Source organism: Cygnus olor, chromosome 17 (assembly GCF_009769625.2).
Source record: "Cygnus olor isolate bCygOlo1 chromosome 17, bCygOlo1.pri.v2, whole genome shotgun sequence".
Classification (NCBI taxonomy): domain Eukaryota; kingdom Metazoa; phylum Chordata; class Aves; order Anseriformes; family Anatidae; genus Cygnus; species Cygnus olor.
In genome coordinates this window covers 5063399-5084845 of record NC_049185.1, presented here as the reverse complement: position 1 = coordinate 5084845, position 21447 = coordinate 5063399, and the positions used below count along the sequence as shown (strand labels likewise).

The 21447-nt window shown below is 39.1% G+C and overlaps 2 protein-coding genes across 8 annotated transcripts in view; both read right to left on the bottom strand.

Moving 5' to 3' along the window:
* Positions 1-4121, bottom strand: part of ADORA2A (adenosine A2a receptor) — a 31957-nt gene extending 27836 nt beyond the window's left edge. For 2 of the 5 annotated variants that reach the window (XM_040577675.1, XM_040577680.1), the window contains exon 1: positions 870-1011. The gene's annotated coding sequence lies outside the window, so the exon portion shown is untranslated. The other 3 variants (XM_040577679.1, XM_040577678.1, XM_040577674.1) reach the window with 3 other exon arrangements.
* A 9480-nt stretch (positions 4122-13601) lies between these two features.
* Positions 13602-21447, bottom strand: part of SPECC1L (sperm antigen with calponin homology and coiled-coil domains 1 like) — a 65521-nt gene continuing 57675 nt past the window's right edge. For all 3 annotated transcript variants that reach the window (XM_040577134.1, XM_040577133.1, XM_040577135.1), the window contains exons 14-16: positions 20092-20208; positions 19135-19194; positions 13602-16709 (exon numbers count right to left, since the gene is read on the bottom strand). In XM_040577134.1, the coding sequence (XP_040433068.1) occupies positions 16620-16709; positions 19135-19194; positions 20092-20208 (267 nt within the window). In that variant the 3' untranslated portion in view covers positions 13602-16619. The remainder of the gene's footprint in view (positions 16710-19134; positions 19195-20091; positions 20209-21447) is intronic.

Below are 21447 nucleotides of genomic sequence, written 5' to 3'. Positions count from 1 at the left end.
GGGAACGCACCTGCTGCTCGACGCTCTCCTCCACAATGGGCTGCAGCACCTCCGCGAGGACAGGTCACCCCAGCAGGGCCCAGGAGCCCCGTCCCGCGGGGCAGAAAGCCTTCTCGCACATCCTTCCCGCAGTTCTGGCAGCAGCCAGCACCATGAAGCCTGATACCCCTTTTCTTCAGCAGCCCTCTCCCCGTAACGCAGCACCACCGGGCCCCTCGGGGCCTCGCAGCTCCGCCGACATCCCCGCCATGTACCCACGCCGAGGGAGCACCCGGTCACGGTGGAAGTGCCACTGCCCCAAAACTGTTTTGGTCACTTCGCACAGACGAGCCAGGGTCAGGGCTTGCGGAGTGAGGAGCGGGATAAACTGCGTGCGGTTAGTGCCGTCTACCAAGTCCCTGCCCTTTTTCCCTTTCGCCTGATTGCAAAGTGCGTGGAAATCTCCCTTGATAAACGCTACAGAGGAGCTTACAGGATGCAGGGTGCTCCTAGGGAATCGCTATTTTACAGCTGATTGCTTTCGAGCACGAACAGCAGCCGAAGAGCCAGGAGGAGGAGGAGGAGGTCTGGGTGCAGGGGAACAAAGTCCAGCGCCCGCTGTCTGGACGAAGAGCCGCGGGGCAAACAGCTCCGGGTGCGGGGGTGTGTCGGGGAATGACAGCTGGGAGCGAGCAAGGCGCGAAGAGCCAAAAAAAACCCACGCGGGCCGGGGCAACTTACAGCCAAATCTCCCCGGTCTCGTGGGCAGCGGAGGCAGCAGAGCTCCGCTCAGGCGCCGCGGGGGAAGTTGAACCTCTCCCGGCAACGGCCGGGGCCCGGCAGCTACCCCCCGCCGCCCCCCAGCGCGGGACCGGGCCCGCCTCACCCACCTGCCCCCAGGGCTCCGGCTCCGCTCCGCGCCGCTCCGCACCTCACGGCCGCGGCCCCGCTCCCGGCCGGCCGCTGCCCCACTCCCGTTCCCGCCCCGCGGCGCCCTCCGCCTCAGGACGCGGGCAGCCCGGCGGCCAGGAGCCGGCGGCTCCCCCTGGAGGGCGGCGCGGGTGGAGCGGGGCGGAGCGGAGCCGAGCCGGGCCGGGCCCCCCCGGAGCCCTCTCAGAGCCCCCGACATTACCTGGCGGCTCCGGGAGGGCAGGCGGAGGGGCAGCACCGCGAGGTCGCCGCTTGCTTCAGGAGGTCCAGGGCTTGACTTGAGGGACCTGGGAGTGACAGAAAAAGGGGCTTTTAGAGCCTTTTAGCCGAATGTAATGACAGGCAGGGAGAGGAGGGCTTTCCCTATAAGCAGCCAGGTCTTTCTAGGCTGAACTACCGCTGAAGCCCACCGCTGGACCAAGTGGCACCACACAGTACTCCCAGGATTATACACAAACAGGGAGAAATCCCAGCTCCCTCCTGTCTCAGCTTCCCCTCATCACCACCAGCAGAATGGAAAGGGGATCCCTGCACACCAACTACTCTGGAAGCGTTTAAAAACTCACAATGAAGATATTTAATATTTCACAGAAGTTTTGCGTTTCCCACTGGGCAGGCTGCAGTGCAGGCCACAGCTGTGCCCGCGGGGCCACATGTGTCCCCCGGCATCCCCTGCTCTGCCCCTGCCAGCCATCGCTCAGCTCTCAGCCATTCTGAAGCTGGGAGAGAACCTCTCAAGAATATGCACCCGCTGGTCTTTGCAGGCATCTTCTAAGCTTCTTTTTATTTCTTTTTTTTTTTTTTTTTTTTTTTTTTTTTTTAAACTTTGCATCCTAGTGAGTAATTTATCCACATTGTTCCTATTTGTTTGACTTTATGAACAGGAAAAGCCACTAGTGTGACTACACAGACCCCATAGCAGACCCCAGCCTTTTCAGACGAGGTTCATTTCCACAGCAGTCAGCCCTGGCTCCTCTTAGCAGGGGACAGCTACAGCTGTGTGCTTGCACCAAGCTTTTTTTGGTGCATCAAGACAGTAGAAAAAAAGTAGCAGACCTGGTACAAGCCACTTCAGCACCAACCTCAGAACCTGTGAGCCTCGAAGCATCAAAGGTTTATTGCTGGCAGCAGCATCAGGCACCCGTGCTGTCCTCTTCTCCACTCTCCTGGACAGGAAGGCAGGCTGGCACACTGGCTGCCTCAGCCATGCAGCTGTGAATTACAGAAGTGACAGAAAAAGACTGGAGCACCACAAAGTGACACAAAGTGATTTTAAGAACCATATATACTGACAAACCAGTTCAAGAGAAAAACAAGAACGGGGGAGATTATGAGAAATTTAGGAGCCTCATCAAAACATACTGCAATATTGATAAATTTAGAAATGCTGCCTGCCTACATGAAGTTTGCCAGAGCTTTTTGGAAAATGCAGACACCAGAAACAGGTACTGTTCCCATAATGGTCTCACTCTTGCCCTGTACAAGAGGTAGTGTTTTCCACAAAGATTTATGCTGTGCAACTGTATTTGAAGTGGGGGTGCAAGTGCCGTGCTGTAGCAGTTAGCTGCCTGCCGGGATCTGCTGTGCCTGTTCAGTGTTGCTCCTTTCCTGGGTAACGATTTCAGTTTTGTAGAGATGGCCTCTGGTCTTTGGCCCAGATCCTCAAAGCCATCCAAATGACTCTCTCCCATTGAAATTAATGAAAGCTGAGAATCAAAATACAGGGAGCAAGGCTGCAGTTTCTAAATATGATTTTGCTCCTGAATACATTAAAAACGAAGTTGTTGCAGTCAGCTCACTTTACTAAGCCATGGGGTTGGTTTCTTCCAACAGCCTTATGTTCAACGCATTTTACAAGTTTCCTGAGTCACCAATGTTGATCAATGTATCTTTGAAAGAACCCAAAAATGCTTCATTAGATGTTTTCTCCCAGTTGCAACTATTCTTTTGATTTTTTTAATCAATTTTAAGATTACGCTGATTTTCTTTTAAATCAGCAAGTCACAAAAGATGTAAAGCAAGTATCTGAGTGATTTCACAGGGCTGGCTGATAATGGTACCATAAGCTTCTAGTGTTAGAAATTACTTCTTTTCCATAAAATCATGCTGATGGATATTATTCAGTCTACCACTACCAACTATATTTGGATGGAATATTAGGTTCCCATTATCACACACTGATTTTCTCTGTGCAGCTGGGAAATCTGCAGTGTTTCAAGATTTGTTAAAATCAATATTAACAGCTCCTGGAGCTCCTCAGCCAGTTCTATTACTCTTGCTTTTACTTGCTCGTTTTTTTACTTCTGCACACGAAGTGTTTACAATTAGCAGCTGCTGTTTTATATCCCATTTAGCAGCTGGATAGCTTATCTTTCATTACTACAGTAATATTTGAATAGATGTTCCCTTCTTTTTGAATTATGAATTGCTTATTATTAATGCTATTGCTTCTGTCAAGTAACAGAACCACACCATTCTTCAGATCATATTTCTTGTGTATATTCTGTGTGTTGTCCTTCCTGTAGATTTTCTGCTTATGTCCTCCTTTATCAGCGGTCAACAACGGCAATAAATTGAGGGTTAAGGAATACAATCGGTTTTTGTACTAACTATAAAAGGTTATATTAATCATCTCTGAGGTGGGGGGCAGTAAAATAGAGCACTAATTTTCTTTCCCTTCTTTGCAACACTTGAAGGCAAAAAAACAGCATTGCTATGACTGCTATAGCCAGGCACAGTCTGAGAAGGGACTACATGAAGAGGAAGGCTGAAACTACCTGGACACGTGAGAGCTTCCAGCAGCCTCAGCAGCTACACTGAAGGTACTGCCACTCGTCTAGAGCAGGCTGCTGGCTTGAGCTGAAAGAAGTCCCGGACTGCAAGGAAAAAAGGAAAATTTCCAGTTCTCCCAAATGCAGCCAAGAAAGCTTTTGCATTCCTAAAAAGCAGAGTTGCAATAATATACAGGACACTGTCTCCTAACTGAACAAGCCAAAATTCTGAATTTTGGGCAGCTGAAAAGCAGTGATAAGACTATTTGCCCTCCTCAGACTTAGTAACTGAACTAAAGCAGTAAAACCTAGAAATACAGTGTAGAATAAAGCTTGGAAAGCTTCCCTCAAAAAGATGACAGCAAAATAAAGACTTCCCACTTGAGGCCTATCATGAAGCTCACCATTCACTTTGCTGATACTGCATTAGCAACAGCCTGCTTGGGCACATCATCAAGGCCACTGTAAACACAAAACAGACTAATATAATGACTGTAACCAAAACCAGCCCCCCACCTTTGTATGTAGCAAGATAGCACAAAAGTCACACACACGTACTGAGGTTGCTGTATGGAAAACTGCCTTACAGAAAATGATCATCAGTTTGTCTTGAATACAATCTGGAAGAATTAATGTGTTTATGTAAACAGAAAAAAACTATGTCTAATAATTCTTTTTTTTTTTTTTGGAGGACAAAATGAAGTACTTCTGCATCACACATACTCTAGCTTCTAGAAACTGTCCCCAAACAACCAGCTCTGCTCATTAAACCATAAGCTAGGAGTTGGCTATACACTTTTGCTAGATGTGACAATTTTAAATGGGCCAGTACTTGAATCGCAGCAGACCAACATAAAGCACTGACTGGATGCCACTTCAGGGTTAATGGATAAGTGACAACAGCAAGGTTGTATATCAGTGCTGCATTGAAGCTAAGATGATAGTCAATGCTTTACTCTTACAGCACGAATCCTGTATGCTGTGTACACCAATCAGCAACAAACTCTTATTGCCAGCCTTTCACATCCATGCAGGGATTATTCTTTACCAGTTTTGGAGCTGGATACTGGATTGTGAAACTTCTAACCAGACACAACCATCTGATATATGCACAACTGCATTTAAGAGATGCCTATTTTGTAAAGATGCATCAAACTGAGCATTAGCAAACATAAGTAATGTTGGTATAGAAGACACTTAAAATGACATGTTCAGACTTGTACATAATCCCATACCTACAAATACTGCCTGCAACTCCTCAAAAGCAGTGAAAGGCACTTGGCTTAGTCTAAGAGAAGAGACTGAGGCAGGGTTATTTGAGGTCCTTTGGAAACACTAGCAAATCCTTAAATACTAAATATATATTACATATATATCTAATTATTTCTCTCACCTTGTTCAACATGAAATTTGTTAGCAATTTTAAAATAAACCTAAGAAAAAAATTTTCTGAGGAGGGAGTCCTTTAAAAAAGTTACATGTGGAAAAACATGGCTGTAAAGGCCCATCACTAGCATCTTAACTAAAGGATAATCTTCCATGTCAAAGACCAAAGCCTTCTCACAAATGGTTAAATTCCAGCATAGAGTTTAGCTTAGGGAAAACAAGCCACAATTAAGGTAAGATTTGTGCTCACAAGGAAATGTAAACCCATATCCACAACCCTGTTTAAATTCTGCCATTTGCACTTACATCAGGAACCAGTGAAGGATCTTCAGTAGTTTCAAGTCAGGAATTGGACTAGTCTCCATAAAAGGCACTCCCCAAAGAGATTGGCTTCATTTCTTCAAATGCTATTCAGCGTGACAGAGAACGAGATGGAGTTCAATCTAAATTTAAGCATTCTTTGTAGACTATTAATAGAGGAAAACTGGTAGCATGAATCATCACGTGGGAGCTGTAGAGCAACAGCTATTTATTTTCTATAATAATATATAGAAGTTACCTTTATACAATACACTGTTGGAGCTCAAGGCCCAGCAAGAAGTAGTCAGATGATTCCTCTTCACTTAACACTATTCTCATTTTTTTCTAAGGAGCAATGAGAGGGCAACCCTTATTTAACTTGACAAAATCCACATTGTGTACATCCAAGCTCCTGTTACAACACAGAAGAGACAGAAAGTAGCTACTGACCCTGCTTCACACCACTCCCTCCTCAGGCTCAGAATGACTGACCTGCTCGAAGTGTTTGTGCAAAATGATAGAACTTGATACCTTTATAAAGTTCAGTTAGTGCTTTAGCACTTGTTCCAATGCTTTTATAATGTTTGTACCTCTGGCCATAAACAAAATTGCTGCATGCCTTCCCTTTAAGTTTCTTCTCTGCTGAACAGAAGAATTCCAGCTACATCATTGTTAGACCACCCATCCTCAGGAAAGATTTTTTGAAAGGACTGAACGCTTTAACAGCTCCTGAAGTGCAAAACTACAGATGTTCAGCACCCCTCACACTCAAACCTTCCAACATTGTGATTTTATTTTTAAAGCAATAGGACTGGTTACATGCACTGCAGGCTCTACCCTGGGCTAACTCCATTGCAGTCTATGGAATCTGAATTTGCCCCCCCCCCCCAAGACTCACAGTGTTAACATGCTGGCATTTCAGTACTCTGTGGGTTATTTATTTTTTGAAAAATATGATATCATCAACAGCTCAGTGAATTTGTCTCCAGACTGTTATGTCTCCTCCTCAAGTTTCTTTCATTTTTAAGAGCTTAACTTTGAGGCTTCTGGCGTGAAGAGTCTAAAATGGTTTAAGAAAAGGAAGCATAAACAAGGGAGCGAGCTGTGCACAGCACTGGAAAGAAGCACAAGTATTTCCTCACACTACGTAATCAATGCAAAAGTCTACCTGTAAAAATACTGTAAGTCACTCTACTGTGTTCGACCCAATTTTCACAATGACGGTAAGAAGGCTCCAAAGAACTGGGCCAAGAACATCTAAGAGAAGTTGAGATCTTATTTTTCAAACAGGGCATTTCATATACAGAAATTCACCTCTATAAACAGACTTCAACAAAACCATGGTGATATAGAGGGCAACGGCAGATGAAGACTAGTAAAAACCTTAACATGGAACAGGACTGATGGCATCAGTCATTTATCTACTTTGTCTTTTTAAATCATGATTTTTTTTTTCAAAACAAAGACTTGCACAGGAAAATTTTCAGAGCAACCTTTCTAAGAGAAGAGAGTATAATAACAATTTATTTAGATAAATAATTAGATAAATAAATGTTCCTCTAACCTTGAGCTGCCAGGAATGGAGAGGCTAACTAGCTAACTTTTCTGTTCATACCGTTGGGTTACAGCATCAAGCACTAATTTATATGGAAGGTACTGGAGCTTTCCACCCTATATTCACTACTTTTTGAACAATGTTAAAGAATATTATACCTTACTCAACCATTAGGACTGATAATGAAAAAGAAAACATACCAAAACATACCAAAAAAAACCAAATGCTGGGCCCAAAGGAAGATACCGTTGATACTAGCTTTTATGAAAGCTAGGCAAAACACTAAGAGAGGGAAGCTAAGAAAGGGTGAACAATGGTAAAGGCACTGCAAAGAAGCGCAAAGAATTCAGGATTATTATTTTTCTGTCTTAGCAGTAGCTGCTGGCTATTAATAACTTCCCATCTGGAGAAGGGAGTAAGCTTTTTGTGCTAAATTAGTATCTGTGTTTTGAAAAGAATTGCATTTGGGAAAAATTGACATCCTCATGAGCCCCTCTTGAATACGTGCTCTGTGGAACCACAAACAGGAGAGGGGTGAGTCCAAGTACTGGGACTTTGTAACATACAATATAACCCAAGTATCTCTCTATGGTCAAAGTCACTGTGAAACTCTTTTGATAAGAATTTGAGTTGCAAATTCTGTAATACTAACCTACTTCCTGTACAGAATTTAAGTGACGAGCAACCATGACTCCAGTCTAAGCTTTTCTGATATAATACAACGCGATATTATAATGCTGTTGCTTCTGAGGTTTTTATTTTACTACTCCAGATAGCTGCAGTTCATTACAGTACAACCTTCCAAATTATTTAACTGATTTTATTACGTTCAACTTAAACACACTTATGGCACTAGTTCTACATTTTTAACAAAATTATCTAGTGACAGCTTGTAAGACAATTGGTAAAAAAAAAAAAGCCACAAAACTCTCGTTAGGGAATGCTATTTCAGTGATTACGGGTAAGAAAAGTTGCAGCCCCACAGATCATGCAGACACTATTGTTTCAACATACCTCAGGCCTGGCCTACATCCTGCTCGCTGCTTCTGTCTTGACCTTCACGTTTCCAAGTGCAGGTGTACAAGTCACTTCTACAATGCTGTCACACACTTGCTACAGAGAAGAAAAACATCTACTTTCTGACGCAAGATTTTACTACACACTAAAACGTTTATTCTTAAGTACAGAACTGAAGACCCATGCTTAAAAACAAGATATAGATAAATTGAGAACTAAGAAGAGTTCTCTTAAATCACTCAAAATTCAGTGAGAATATTTCACCTCAAGAAAAAAGCAAGACATTTTCTTGCAGAATAACATTACTGAGTGAAAGGCATTTCTGAACAGAGAACACATCAAACCTTAAAAAAAACCTTTAAGGAACAGATATATTGAAACACATCCACTAACCAGTGCATTTAAGAATAAAGTTCAAAATAAAAGGATCCCAGCCCAAACCTCTGGATCCAGTTTATTTCAGAGCGCTCAAGACTAAAGCTCTGTAACTGTTTTTACACCATTTCAGATAAAACTGAATTTAAAAACAGTTACCATCCAGGATGAATGAGAACAAATTACATTTAAGGTGTTCTAATATTTATTTTCACCTAGAAATCTTACTTTTAGGCATCTGTTTTAAATGCACTGAAGTGTTCAAGTGATAAAATGCCCAGCTCCCCTCCAGCCCCCCTGATTTCCTGTGAGATAGAGAACACATTGCCTTACTTGGTAGGACTAAATGTTTAAATAATTTTAATCCTGCATTATTTATTCTATATTAAAGAAGTTGCCTAAATTGAAAATATTTGCTAGAACTCTCTTCTCTGTTGCTCATATTTAATCCAGACTAGGCAGATGCCTTAAATACATACCTCATACACAGAGTATTCGCCATGTTATCATTTAAAATTCTTTGGGGGTAGATATCATAAAATATGCTGATATACTGTAACAGAGATGATTTCCAGAAAATCGTGCAGTTATAGGCATGCAAATCATTGGTCTGTACTTCTCATCCGGCACATAAACCTCCACAAACTACTTCCTGTCACGTTTACTCCTGAAAAATCAGTGTCAGAAATAGTGTTAAAATATCCCTTTTTGTAGCAGCCTCACTCAAGAAAACAAAGACACATTTTGCTATTTGCAATCTTTATTTCATGAATAATTAAGAAGAAAACATGGCAACATTGGCAAATTGAAGGCATACATACTAAATACTTATACAGAATACATTATGTAGAAAGTAAATGCCCAGATCTTTAGTGGTCCTTGCAAACTAAAAGTATATTGGTCCTCCAAAAGGTTTAGCTTCAAATACGCTTGCTGACCTTTTAAGTTCCAATACCTAACAGGTTGTGCCTTTCAAACCAGAAACAGAGTGAAATACAATTAGAACACACTTACAATTTTTCCTCAAAACTATATTTCTCAGATCTAACCAGAAACAAAATACTTTTTTCCTCCTTACCTTTTAAATGCAGAAGCTACTACACCATCCTAAGTATTAAAGAATCAAGCACTTCTTGAAAGATGTTCAGTTTTATTAAAAATCTGCATATGTACATATACACACACAAACAATTGCATGTGTGTATTTATATGTACATATAAATACACATTTATGTAAAACAATGTATGTGAATGTGCAAGTAAACCATTTGCAAGGGTTTTGGAATAGAGAAAAGTGCTTGTTTAGAATGAGAATTATTAAACCCATAGACGTGCTGTTAGGTCAGTCTAACAGTTGTGTTTCAAATGAGTATAAAACCAACACAAATCAGAAAAGCAGGATGGAAGAGAAGAGCTACTGTTTTTTTATGTTATCTTTAAAGGCCATGGAAAACGAGCTTTAAATTAGTTATTTAGGAGATATTAGTACTGGCTGTGGTGTCTATTCAAACAAGGTTAGTCCTTATCCAATATAGTGCTGTGAAGTTAGACTGAGACATCGATAAAATTTTGTTTTTTTTTCATGAAGTCCAAAATTCATCACACTGTTCTGTCAATTCTGCCTCACACCTGAACTGAAAGTACCCTCACATCCATGAGCTAGAGGGTACCAATTAATGCCCTTCTGACTTTGATCTGGAGAGTTGCCCAATATTAAATGGGATCACTGATATATTTCATACACATTGAACAACTCTTGATCATTACTGACCTAAAGTGAACTGATGGTCTGGAAGCTAGCTATTCTATGTTTTGTTTCATAGTGTTATACTTTCTTTCCATTAGATAACATACAGAAGACATTTCTGTTCAAAAAACCCTTCAGATAAGTATAAAAGTGCTACTTAAAAATAGTAAAAATGACCCTACTATACATGTAAAAACAATTTCCTAACAAACTGAAATGTTGCAAGTTATGAGGATTAATTACTTGAGTATGTTACGTGTACTCGTGCCCTCTTTACTGAGCTGATTCCCAAGTAATCATCCTAGCTGAACACATGCAATCATTGGAAACCAGTAAAAGCCTCCAGAGAAACTTCAACAATGGAACAAAAAAGAAGAGCCTCTTCTTCCCCATTTATTGAAAGAGTTCAGGAAAAAAATAATCAGCTATTCCGTTATTGCAAATGCAGTCTACTGTCAAAACAGGTCAGTTCATGAACTGTGGAACCAGGACTGCCAATGGCTCCTCTGCAGCAGGAAATGTCCACTGGGCTTCGGAACTACCATATAAATACCCATGTCACATGCAATTGAAATAATACATACGCCACTAGAATAAGAATGCACATAATACATTGCTAAGCTGGGGCAGAGTAAGTTTCAAACCTTAACTTCCCCAAACAACTTGTTCATATTCTAGAACACTATGCAAAATACAAAAGCCTTAGAAAAGTGCAATAAAACTAGCTTCACAACATTTTTTAGTTTTCATAAATACAATCTCATAAAAATATTATTAAACAGAAGCATACTTCCCAGTGGAGAAAAAATGTGCCACATTTCAGCTTTGAGTAAGTGATGTTGACTAAACTGAAACCCCCTAAAAATTGGGAATTAAAATGAAACAAGCTTACTAACATCAGGCTGCCATAATATGCTGCAAGTAATTTCCCCTACCATTTTGGATCCACAAGTCCTGCTGGAACTGATGACAACTTTATCTGTAACTCTGGCAGACAGTGGCCTAAGAGTAAGGAATATTCCAAATAAAAGATGAATGTCAGTGGGAAGGAAGTCATCTAGTATTCGTAGGTGTTACTGAAGTCTCAGTGTGAGGAAACACGTCTATTTTCACAGAATGAATTCATTTATGGAGGCCAGGATAGTGGCCTCGTCAAACTGAGTTCAGGGGTGTTGTGGCCCAAAAACTGGCAAGCACATAAGGAAAAAAAGACATTCTTGTCAACATTAACAGAAATCAGAAGTGTACAAAACTTGAACTTTAGTTATTTAGTACTAATTATCAAGTGTAATTGCTACATATTCCAGATGCTCAACATAATCGATTTGACAATTACCAAGCATACTTCAACACTGATGTTGAAATCATAGGGAACATACAGAAAAAAACTTAGCTGAACGAAGGACTGGACAAGCTCAGTAAGCCAAAGAGTAATCCAAAACCCAGCTAGTCACTCTCCTTTGAAGGCAGAAACACTATTAGAGGTACCTTTCTAAATGGAGACAATTAAACGTTCTGAAAGATGCCTATGAACCCGCAACACATCTAAGGTGTTGGTAAATTTGGAGCAGGAACACCTGATGGATCCCCTGGGGTGAGGCAGACCATATGGGAGGTAAGGAAGTAAAAGAAGAGTTGAGCAGTTCTAATGTATTTTGCCAATCAACACACACTAACCTGGGAAAGCACAGCACCATGTCTAAAACCCATAGATGACTACTCTGCTTTAACAGCACTTCCCACCAAATCACTTCTCAAACTGGTTAATTTTATTAAGTATTCATACACTACTGCTAGCTTAAAGGGATTGCAGAAATAGAGCTTGGCAGAACATAAAAATAACACAGAAATAAATATTTGCCAAGTCAAGGGAAGGACCACAAACAAACTATATAGTTAAATCAACCTGTACACAAACGCTATTTTAAAATTCCATTTCTTAGGCCACCTCAACAGGAGTATTTCTCATAATAGGCAAAAACTGGTGTCAGGTATACAACTGGCCTCCTTCCCAGAAGAATTGTGCTCTCTAATAGCTCCTGCTCAAGGCAGCCTGCAGCTCGACTGTGACTGTGTTAGTTGTAATAGGCAAATAAGAGGTAAAGTCACCACATGAGTCATACAAACACAGTATTAAAGGCTTAGCTTTAGCCTGTGCATAACTTCTTGCCAGCCAGCCAGTCAGGAGGGGCAGCTTTAGAAGAGACTGTCACATATCAGTTAAAAACCAGACAGCATTCCCAAGCCGGTCACAAGCAGAACAAAGTAAGAAAAACACCCAGAAGTTTTCCATATCTCCAACTTCCCAAATGATCTTGTTTGGAACTAGGCTAAAATAAAATTTGTACTTAGGTGAAAACTGTATAGAAATTGATAGATTTGAGAAAAAGTACTGTTTTGGTCATGCAAAAGATGCAATAGAATCCAAACGGTCAGTTTTTAACTGTCTAAAGTGTTCAATCAGGGAACTGGAAAAAACAAACAAAGAATTTAACACTGAGATCATTAGCAGAAGGGAGACACCAAGGAGAACTTTTTGCCTCAGCTATAAATTGCTTAAGGCAGATCCTCAGCAGTTTAAACCACTGCACCGTGCGCATCATCAGAGCAAGTGTTTGTTTCTCCTTGAGCAGGTACGACCGGAACCTGCCAGCAGCATTAACAGCAGCTGGTGCATTAATAACCAACATATCAAAGCTGAGTTTGTTTTGCTCTGGCAAATAAAGGAATGAACAAAAGCATGATAACAAATTTCCCATAAACACAAAAACAGTGGGAATATTTTACAGAACTGGAGAGAAATCATCAATAATTATCCAATAAGTGATAAGTGTAACTTGAGGAACATATTTTATGCAAAAGAGACAGAAAACTACTTTTAAATCAGAATACGTAGTGAATAAATACTATATTCTGGATAATCTATCCACAAACACAATTTTAAAAGGGAAAATTTTGTGCACAATTTTTCAGGCATAAGAATGAAAGGTCTTTGTGACAGTCACTGAGATTCACAACAGAGGTACTGAATTAGTGTTTCCATTTAAATATACAAGACAACCACATCAAATCAAATCAAACCAAACCAACTGAAAACCAAGTCAAGTATAAATCATTCTGAAGTCACCGCAATTTCATTATTGTTAGACACTCTGTACCAAAACTTCATTCACTGACAGGAATTTTCCTGAATTACCAAAATTTATCTTTTCTTTCCATCCCTTCTTTTTGGTAAAGAAAACCCCACAAGTGTTTGCTCAGTTCATTGTTTATGATCTTGCATCAGGATGACATCTAGCCAACCCCAATGCACATCTGGCTCTAACCTGACATCTCTGTAGTCTGTGAAAGTGTTTCAGTAAACAGGATCCAGAAGATTACATAGCTGTATCTACATCAATATGCTTGACAGATCAATTTTGCCCCCACCCCTGCAGCTGGCAATGAGTAACCCTGATATACTACAGCACAGGCATTTGCAAGGCACATATTAAAATGCAGTAATATAAACAGATGATAAAATATATATATATATTTTTTAAAGTACATTCTGAAATATTTTCTGGACTGAAAAAGAGAGGAAAGTAAATCAGCAGAAACCTCGCTTTGTATGTAAAAAACCAACAGGCTGTTTCAGGATTAAGTGTAAGTAGGAACCAAGTAGAACAGTATCACCCACATCCAGAAGGACTACAGCTATCCTATTTGAAAAATTAAATGCTGTTTGAACCTTTAGAAAAAAACACGTAGTAGAATGCAGCAGGGTATTTTGTTTGTTTGATATCTTTCATTGCTTCATTATGGTCACTTGGACAGCTGTATGGCATCTTATTTGTAAAGGCTCAGATATATCTTTATAAAAAAAAATCTACTTATGGAGCCCAGTATTCCTTTACAGATAGAGGTTTAATCAGACAGACCACACCAAGAAGAAGTTTGCAGAGCTATGAAGTTCAAAATAAGATCTTTTCTATAATTACTCATAACTTCTCTCTCTCTCTCTCTGAAGACAAGCAGCTCATCTTTTAAATGAAGGTTATCTGAAAAATGCGATTTCCCCTTCTACAAATGGCTATACCATTAAGTGTTATTTTGGTTAAAGACTAGTACAATATTTTGGGTAAACGAAGTTGACAATTAGATAGAAAAAAATCAGCTTAAAAATTCAACTGGTCATTAGTGGATTTAGAGAAAGAAATGTTGTCCTTTTCATTAGAAAAATATTTTCTTAAAATATATGGCAATGAATAAGAATCACAGACAAGGATGTCTGTTCAAGGGAAGAGCAGAGATTTTTAAGCACAAATGTGCACAAACTGGAATTTAGTAGACATGCAATGTGAAACAGCAAGAGTGGGTATTTCTTATAGGACTATTCTTACTGAGACTAATTTGAAGAAGTAAAATAAAAATATTAGAAGAAACGTACGGGAGAGGGAATTGTATTTCAGACTTTTATTAAAATCTGTTAATGAAGATTCTTCATTTGAAGCCTCTCTTGCAACAATTGTCTTTAGACAATGTTGGCTCTTCAAGTGCACCAACTGATAATCTGAGGGTATCTAGCTACTTTTAGGGACATTCGGTCTAAAGAACTGTAAGGATGTATGAGACACTGCTGCTCTGAAAACTTCTCCAACGACCCTCATTGTGGATTAAGTAGTTATTTATCAACTTTTCATAATTCTCACAAGCACATTTTTACTGTGTTACAGACCTGTCAGTGCAAGCACTGTAAGAAGTAATTTTATCTAATGCTAACTGCTGAATTATTATTTTTCACGTGGGCTATGTTCTTCAAATGATAGCTTTTGAGATTTGGCAATAATTCTGAGTTAAATCTGTGCTTTTATACCATGATGAAGTTTCACAGATACCAAGCAGGGGTGCATTCACTGGGTTAACATCCATGACATTCAAACTGTCCTTAACAGTCATAAGAGCACCACAGGAATGGCAGATTAATTTTCTTAATAACAGGGTTACTGTGTTGAAAGAGCATGTGCTTATAAATAGCAGTTGTTACAGAACTCACTTCTAAAGTAGGCTTCTGCTTAATATTAATAAGACATGTTCAACTGTGGCTTAACTGCTGCTAAATATTCCAAAAAACAGGAGGCAGAAGCAATGGCAGAGTGAAGCCTTCCCTTAATTTGACAAACAAGGTTACAACAAACATTTAACAGCTTATGACAAATGGATAGATGAAATCATTCTGAGCCATTAACATTCTTCACAAAGCCCTGAAGTGCCAGGATGTATCAATTCAATGATAGCTAAGGCACTTACTTGGACTCTTTTGCCCGAGAGCTGTTACATGAATTCAGGTACATTTTAGGAAAATAAAAGCTGATCAAGACTAAAGTTTCTCAATTCCCTCCTGTGACAGTGAGTCTTTTCCACGCAATATTCAAGACTACTGGGTCTTCACACATTTCATTAGTTCCTCCACAGTTCTTGTCAGAGAACATCTCACCTTCTGTCAGTCAGATAAAGATGTGCGACATCAACGAAAAAAACACACAGGAAACATGGCAAAGCTGGATTTTGAGACAAATTACTTCATTATTACATCTTATTGAAAGTATCTTCTCTGCAGAGGAAATGCTATCCCAGTTCCAAAATTCTACCACAGATATCCATGATGTTTGCTTGTATTGCTGCGAAGTAAAGCCTGGGGTAGCTGTGCATGCTATACAGGCAAAGAAGGAAGAGGGGAAAGAACACGCCATACAAGGGTTGATTATTGATTCATTTCTGTTATCATGGAAGCACAGGGAGGTTGTGACAGATCCGTTTAAGTACAGCGTACCCTGAAAACCAGGAGCTGTACGTGGCTAGTCTTTACAATCCATAAGATCAAGTTGGAAGCCACATCGCTGTGACAGAGGTAGGCTTATAACGAAGCTTTAGAATGAAGAGTTCTTCTGTGCCAAATTATTCGAGGTATCAAGACCACTCTTCCACTCAAGTTGTCGTTATGGAACAAAAGCTTGTTTTCCTAGAATATCGTGCACATTTTGAAGGAGGGAAAATAGCAGTAAAGGCAATAACTAAATCATCATTAGAACTCCACTGTCTTGGGGTGCCATAGGCCGTGGGTGGAAGATTCAGACTCTGTGGTATCAGGACACTACAGAAAGTTCAGTAATATGATGCCATGTTATCCTTTTCCTTCTCAAAGCATTAGCTGTACATTTAGTCTCCTATATGCTACAGAATCTATTCACCTCACTCTCTTAGGAAAGAAAGCTTCAGGAAGTCTGGCTGGAAAGGCAGTACATCAGTAGTCCAGGCTCTTTAGGCTACATAATTAATCTGAATAGCTTAATAACTTGGGTTATTCCAAGCAGCGTGGCAACAAGTTCTTGCTTTCGAACAGTTGTTTCCAAGCTTAGTAGCTGAAGCAATCTGAAGCAATCCAGAACAGTGTCACTGAAGTTTGAGGGGACTCAAATGTTGCCAGTTTTCAGTGAAATGGGGATTAGCATTTCAGTAAGATTTCGATCTGGTAGCTAATGTTGGTTCTATCCCATGAATCTTTTGAATTATTAGGGTTTCAGGTTTCAAAGTATTTGTAAATTGCTGTAACATACAGCATGACATTTTGCCAGTCTGGACGTTCAGTTCGCACCATTTCATTGATGTCCTGTCACAGAAAACAGATTGGTCAAAATCAGGAATAACAATCTCGTGAGGAACATGGTAGTATTTTTACAAATTCATGTTAATGGCAAATCTGTAAAGTCTCTACAATTTAAAGTGCTGATGAAGAAAACGCTCATGCATCTGGAAGAAAATTCCTCCATATAACTTTATATTACCTTCAAAATGTAAACAGCTATGAATAGGACATCTGTGGATAGCCATTTCAATCTCAAATCAGAAAAACAGCTAACAGTGAATACTGAGCTGTGCCCCTTTTAGTACAACTAGCCATCACGACTCTACTGTTCACCAACCCCTTACATCAGCCTCACAAGCCAATGCAATCTACCCAGGAACTGAGAGGCACGGAATCAAAGCCCAGATATTAACTGAACCTAAAGCTCAAAATTTGTACCAGGATAAGAGTCAATAAATGATGATCTCACTTTACAGTAGACCTCTGAACTTGAGGTTACTTTGATAGGTATTTTTGAGTAAATAGGCAAGGAAGAGGGAAGTTGGCTTTACTGCCAGTTCAGTACGTGCAAGATTCAAAGCATCAGTGCGTGTTTAACTGATAGGCCAGTTCATGTGTTTCTTAACAACAGTATGCCAGACTATCTGGGAATAAGCCAGGCAAACACAGCCTCACTTACCCTTTTCAGCACATGTACAAAGGATAACAGTGATGTAGTTCCTAAGTGTTTTTATTTACTGTAAGGAACTGTTTTGTAAGCTTTGGTTACAAGAATCTCCAGAATTCTAGAAAGAGAAAATTTGTTTGTTTTTAATTCTGCACACGAAAGTAGTTGAACACTTTCCTATTCTGTGAACAAATAACTTCCCCTTGCATTACCACTACTATTTGCATACAGTAGTTTTCAAACCCTTGTTCACACTCCACTCATGGTCGAGGAGGAAAATGAAACAAAACACTATGCACACTACTTATGTAGGTATGTAAATAAATACTAAATCCTTAAGATGGACACAATTTGCACAGAGGATTTAATTCCTTTTAATTTGCCTTTTCAGGATGCCTGTAATTAAGTACATGGCAAAAATCAAAAGGACAAACAGCAATCACTTAGTCTAAAGCTAAATTATGTAAGAATTACACAGGTTATTTTCCACAATCTAATTCTTACATCAGTACTTGGTAAGAAACTTCCAGATTTCAAATCTCTGACAAAGCTGAAGTAGTAATACCCAAGAGCTGCATTGCCATTGTGAGCAAATACAATGGTGGAGTAAAGGCTCTGATAAGGATCAAGGAAAGTGGTATTTTTAAAAATGTCTGACTTTATTCTTAGTTGCTAACTATGGCAGCTTTGTTACAATCTAGGTTCCAAAAGTATCACTTGAGTATCATTCTGATCCTGGCAAATGCACCCAGGATCAGAATTTCTGCAATTAATCACAAAGGGCTTGGATACTCCCAATTCCCTACTTCAGGAGTCTTCCAGTAAATACTATCATATTAAAAACGAATTCCTTTAAGCTGAAATTTGTGTAAGAAAGCTTATAATGAACAATAATTGAAAAAATCTTTCAGTAACTTACAATCCCAACAAATTAAATCTAAACATATAGTTAAAATCTTGACACTTATATTACACTGAGCAAAAGAACAACTTACATAGCTTGATTTATAACTCTGGAAGTCCAACAGAGGCAAATAATTTGAAAGCAGGTTAGGGATGGGAGAAAATTAATTTATTCTTGAAGACGGTATCACTTAACTATTTCTCAAAGTATTCTAAAAAAATACATTACCTTTATTATTGTTTCTTATTATATTGAGAGATAAGTTTTTTTGAATCTTCCTTTTATAAGAGTTTATCTCATAAAACCATAGAATACACTGAATTGGAAGGGATCTGCAAGGATCATGGAGTCCAACTCCTGGCTCCACACAGGACTAATCTGAAAATTAACCGTATGTCCGAGAGCATTGTCTAAACACTTCAACTCGGTCAGGCTTGGTGCTCTGACCATGTCCCTGGGGAGCCTGTTCCGGTGCCCAACAACCCTCTCAATGAAGAACCTTTTCCTAACATCTAACCTGAACCTCCCCTAATACAGCTTCATGCCATTCCCTATTTGTCATTGGTCATGCTGCTGCTTTTGCTGCAGCAGCTTGAGTACAGATCTTTATCTCAGTCACTGTTTTAGTGAAAAAAACAGTATTAAGTTGTTGACCACACTGGGTTTATATTAGACCGACAGAGATTAAACAAAGCCAATAATGTATGGGCGTATCATTGTTTTTTCAGTCAAGTCTGATACAGGGACTACAACATCTAGCTGAGCTCATCTGCTGTTATTTTTAAGTAATAAGCATCAAAATCTTTCAAAAGTACAAAATAGAATCATTTGATTTTACAAATGGGACGTAATTCATTCAGTACGTATTTCAAACTTACCAGAGTAGATTTGATACCAACACTTTCAGCTGCCTGAAAAGCCAAAGTAAAATTTCTTCTCTGCATGAAATAAAAAAACATATTAGAAGGAGATACTACTTCAAACATAATAAAGTGGTGTTAAGAATGTTTATAGTAAAGCTGCTACTTTTATTTCAAATGGAGTCTATAATTTGACACTATTGGTTTAAAAAGAGCCATAGGAATGAACATGTCCTAATATCACCTAAAAATTTGAGTTTTTTTAAATTTATTAATTTCTTACTCATAAGATAATGCTGAAAAAAATCACTGTTAATGAAGAATACTGACTTTTTAAATGCTAAACAATAAGTGGTTTAATCTTTAAAAAAGAATAAATATAAAAATCTCTGCACATGTTCATGAAATACTATTTTATGGTTTTGGAATTACCAATAATACATTTCCAGATCGCATACCAGTAGGTATCAACAACAGCACACTACGATACAGACAGGCTACTCTACAGTCTTGACATCTTCAAGTTCTCCTTCAGTTCGCACATCCAACTTGAGAGCATAGTTACTTAGGAGTATGATAAAGTCAGATAAAAGAACATCCTTGTGATAGTTAGAGAGATGGAATAAATACTGAAAGATAGAAGTTTGACAGATTTCAAATCTTTAGGTTTAAATGCTCCTTGCTGCCAAAAACTTTAACTGAAAACATTTCCCAAGTGTTAAGGTTAAAAAAAATAAAAAAAACTCACTTAAATTTATGATCTTCCTTTTTTCAAAGATCTTATAATATTAAAAATAAAAGGGAGAGTTATAAAAAGAATAGCAGTAAGGTATTCTGAAGTGTTTCAAATATGATTCTTAGTAAGATTGCTTCTGTTTTTTTTTTTTTAGAGCTTAAATTTGCTCATTTTTCTTTATTAGCCCACATAAATTATTTAGCCTCAGTCCCTGGAATGGGATTTTTTTAATGTCATACCTTGTCCTGGCTGTTTAGCTCTTGATAGGGAATATGAGCTGGGAGGTACGTGTGGAGGACGGCACAGAAAGCTAAGCCATCATTCCAGCTGCTGCTGAAGTTTGTTATGTCGATATTCTTGAAGGGAAAAATACAAACAAAATAAAAACAACATTAAAATCATAATCTAACAAGTATCAGTTCTATCAACACTTATTTTTTTAATTAAGCCTTTGAAGAAATCAGCACACAAAGCAAACAGCCTAACATCAAAGTTATGTGGTAACAACCCAAAACACACTACTATGGCAAATAAAAAAAGTCACGGTAAAAATGTCAGTTAACTTATATATTACTTACACAAACTAGGTAACATTAAACTTCAAAAATGTGCAAACACTGTTAAAAGATGTACAAAGATATGCTAAAGAAAGTGTTAAAAGAATAGATTTGGTATAATTGTACGCTGCAAGATATAAAAGCAAACGTGTAACAGACACGTGCCAGGACTCTTTCTAAAATCCCTGAAATGGATCACGTGCTAGTATTTCTGTTAGGATAAGGTTTTACTTCTATGGTTCACCTGCATTAATATCCAGGTAAAATTTCTAATCAATGTGGAAAAGATTTTCTCTTCTAAACAAACCATTTCTATACAAAAAAACTTGCGTGTACAACATCGCAAACAAAAAATAAGTTGCCATTGCAAATAAAGATCTTCCAACAGATTTAACAGCAACAGTAGCAGGGAATCATGTTTGGGAGACTGAAACCGAAAATGAAAAATGCAATCTTGCACTCCTCATCCTTTGGTTCCAGTAGGAAACTCAGTGCTACTGGTAAATCAACCTCCTGAGACTGCATACAAGGTTACTGTAAAAAGAGGCAGCCTTGTCCAAACGAGTTATGAACAAGATGCCTCAGTGACCTTTTAAATTACTGTACACTTGGCTGTTGGCAGTCAAACAATGCTAGAGCAGCTCAGTGGATAGCAGTCAGTTTAAACTTTAATTAAGAACCAACCAGTGGCAACAACTCTTTTTTTTTTTTTGAGACCTCTATGGAGAAATATAACTATGCTTTAATATCTAACTCTTATTTGGGTTTAAGCAGAAGCTAACCAGCTGCCCTACCCAGTTTTTTAAACTTAAGCTTTAATATAGCAGGAATTATTTATAACCTCCCATCACAGAATCACAGAAATGTCACCTTTTCACAAATCACCTTTTCAGCTGACACAAAATTAGCAGGCATCACCTGCCTTTGACAGGACACCAAACTTTTCATCCCTCTAGCAGAAAAATGCACATGGGATCCATTTTAAGGCACCAAACATGCTGATGACTGAGGCAGTCACATTTCTTGTGAAACTGATGA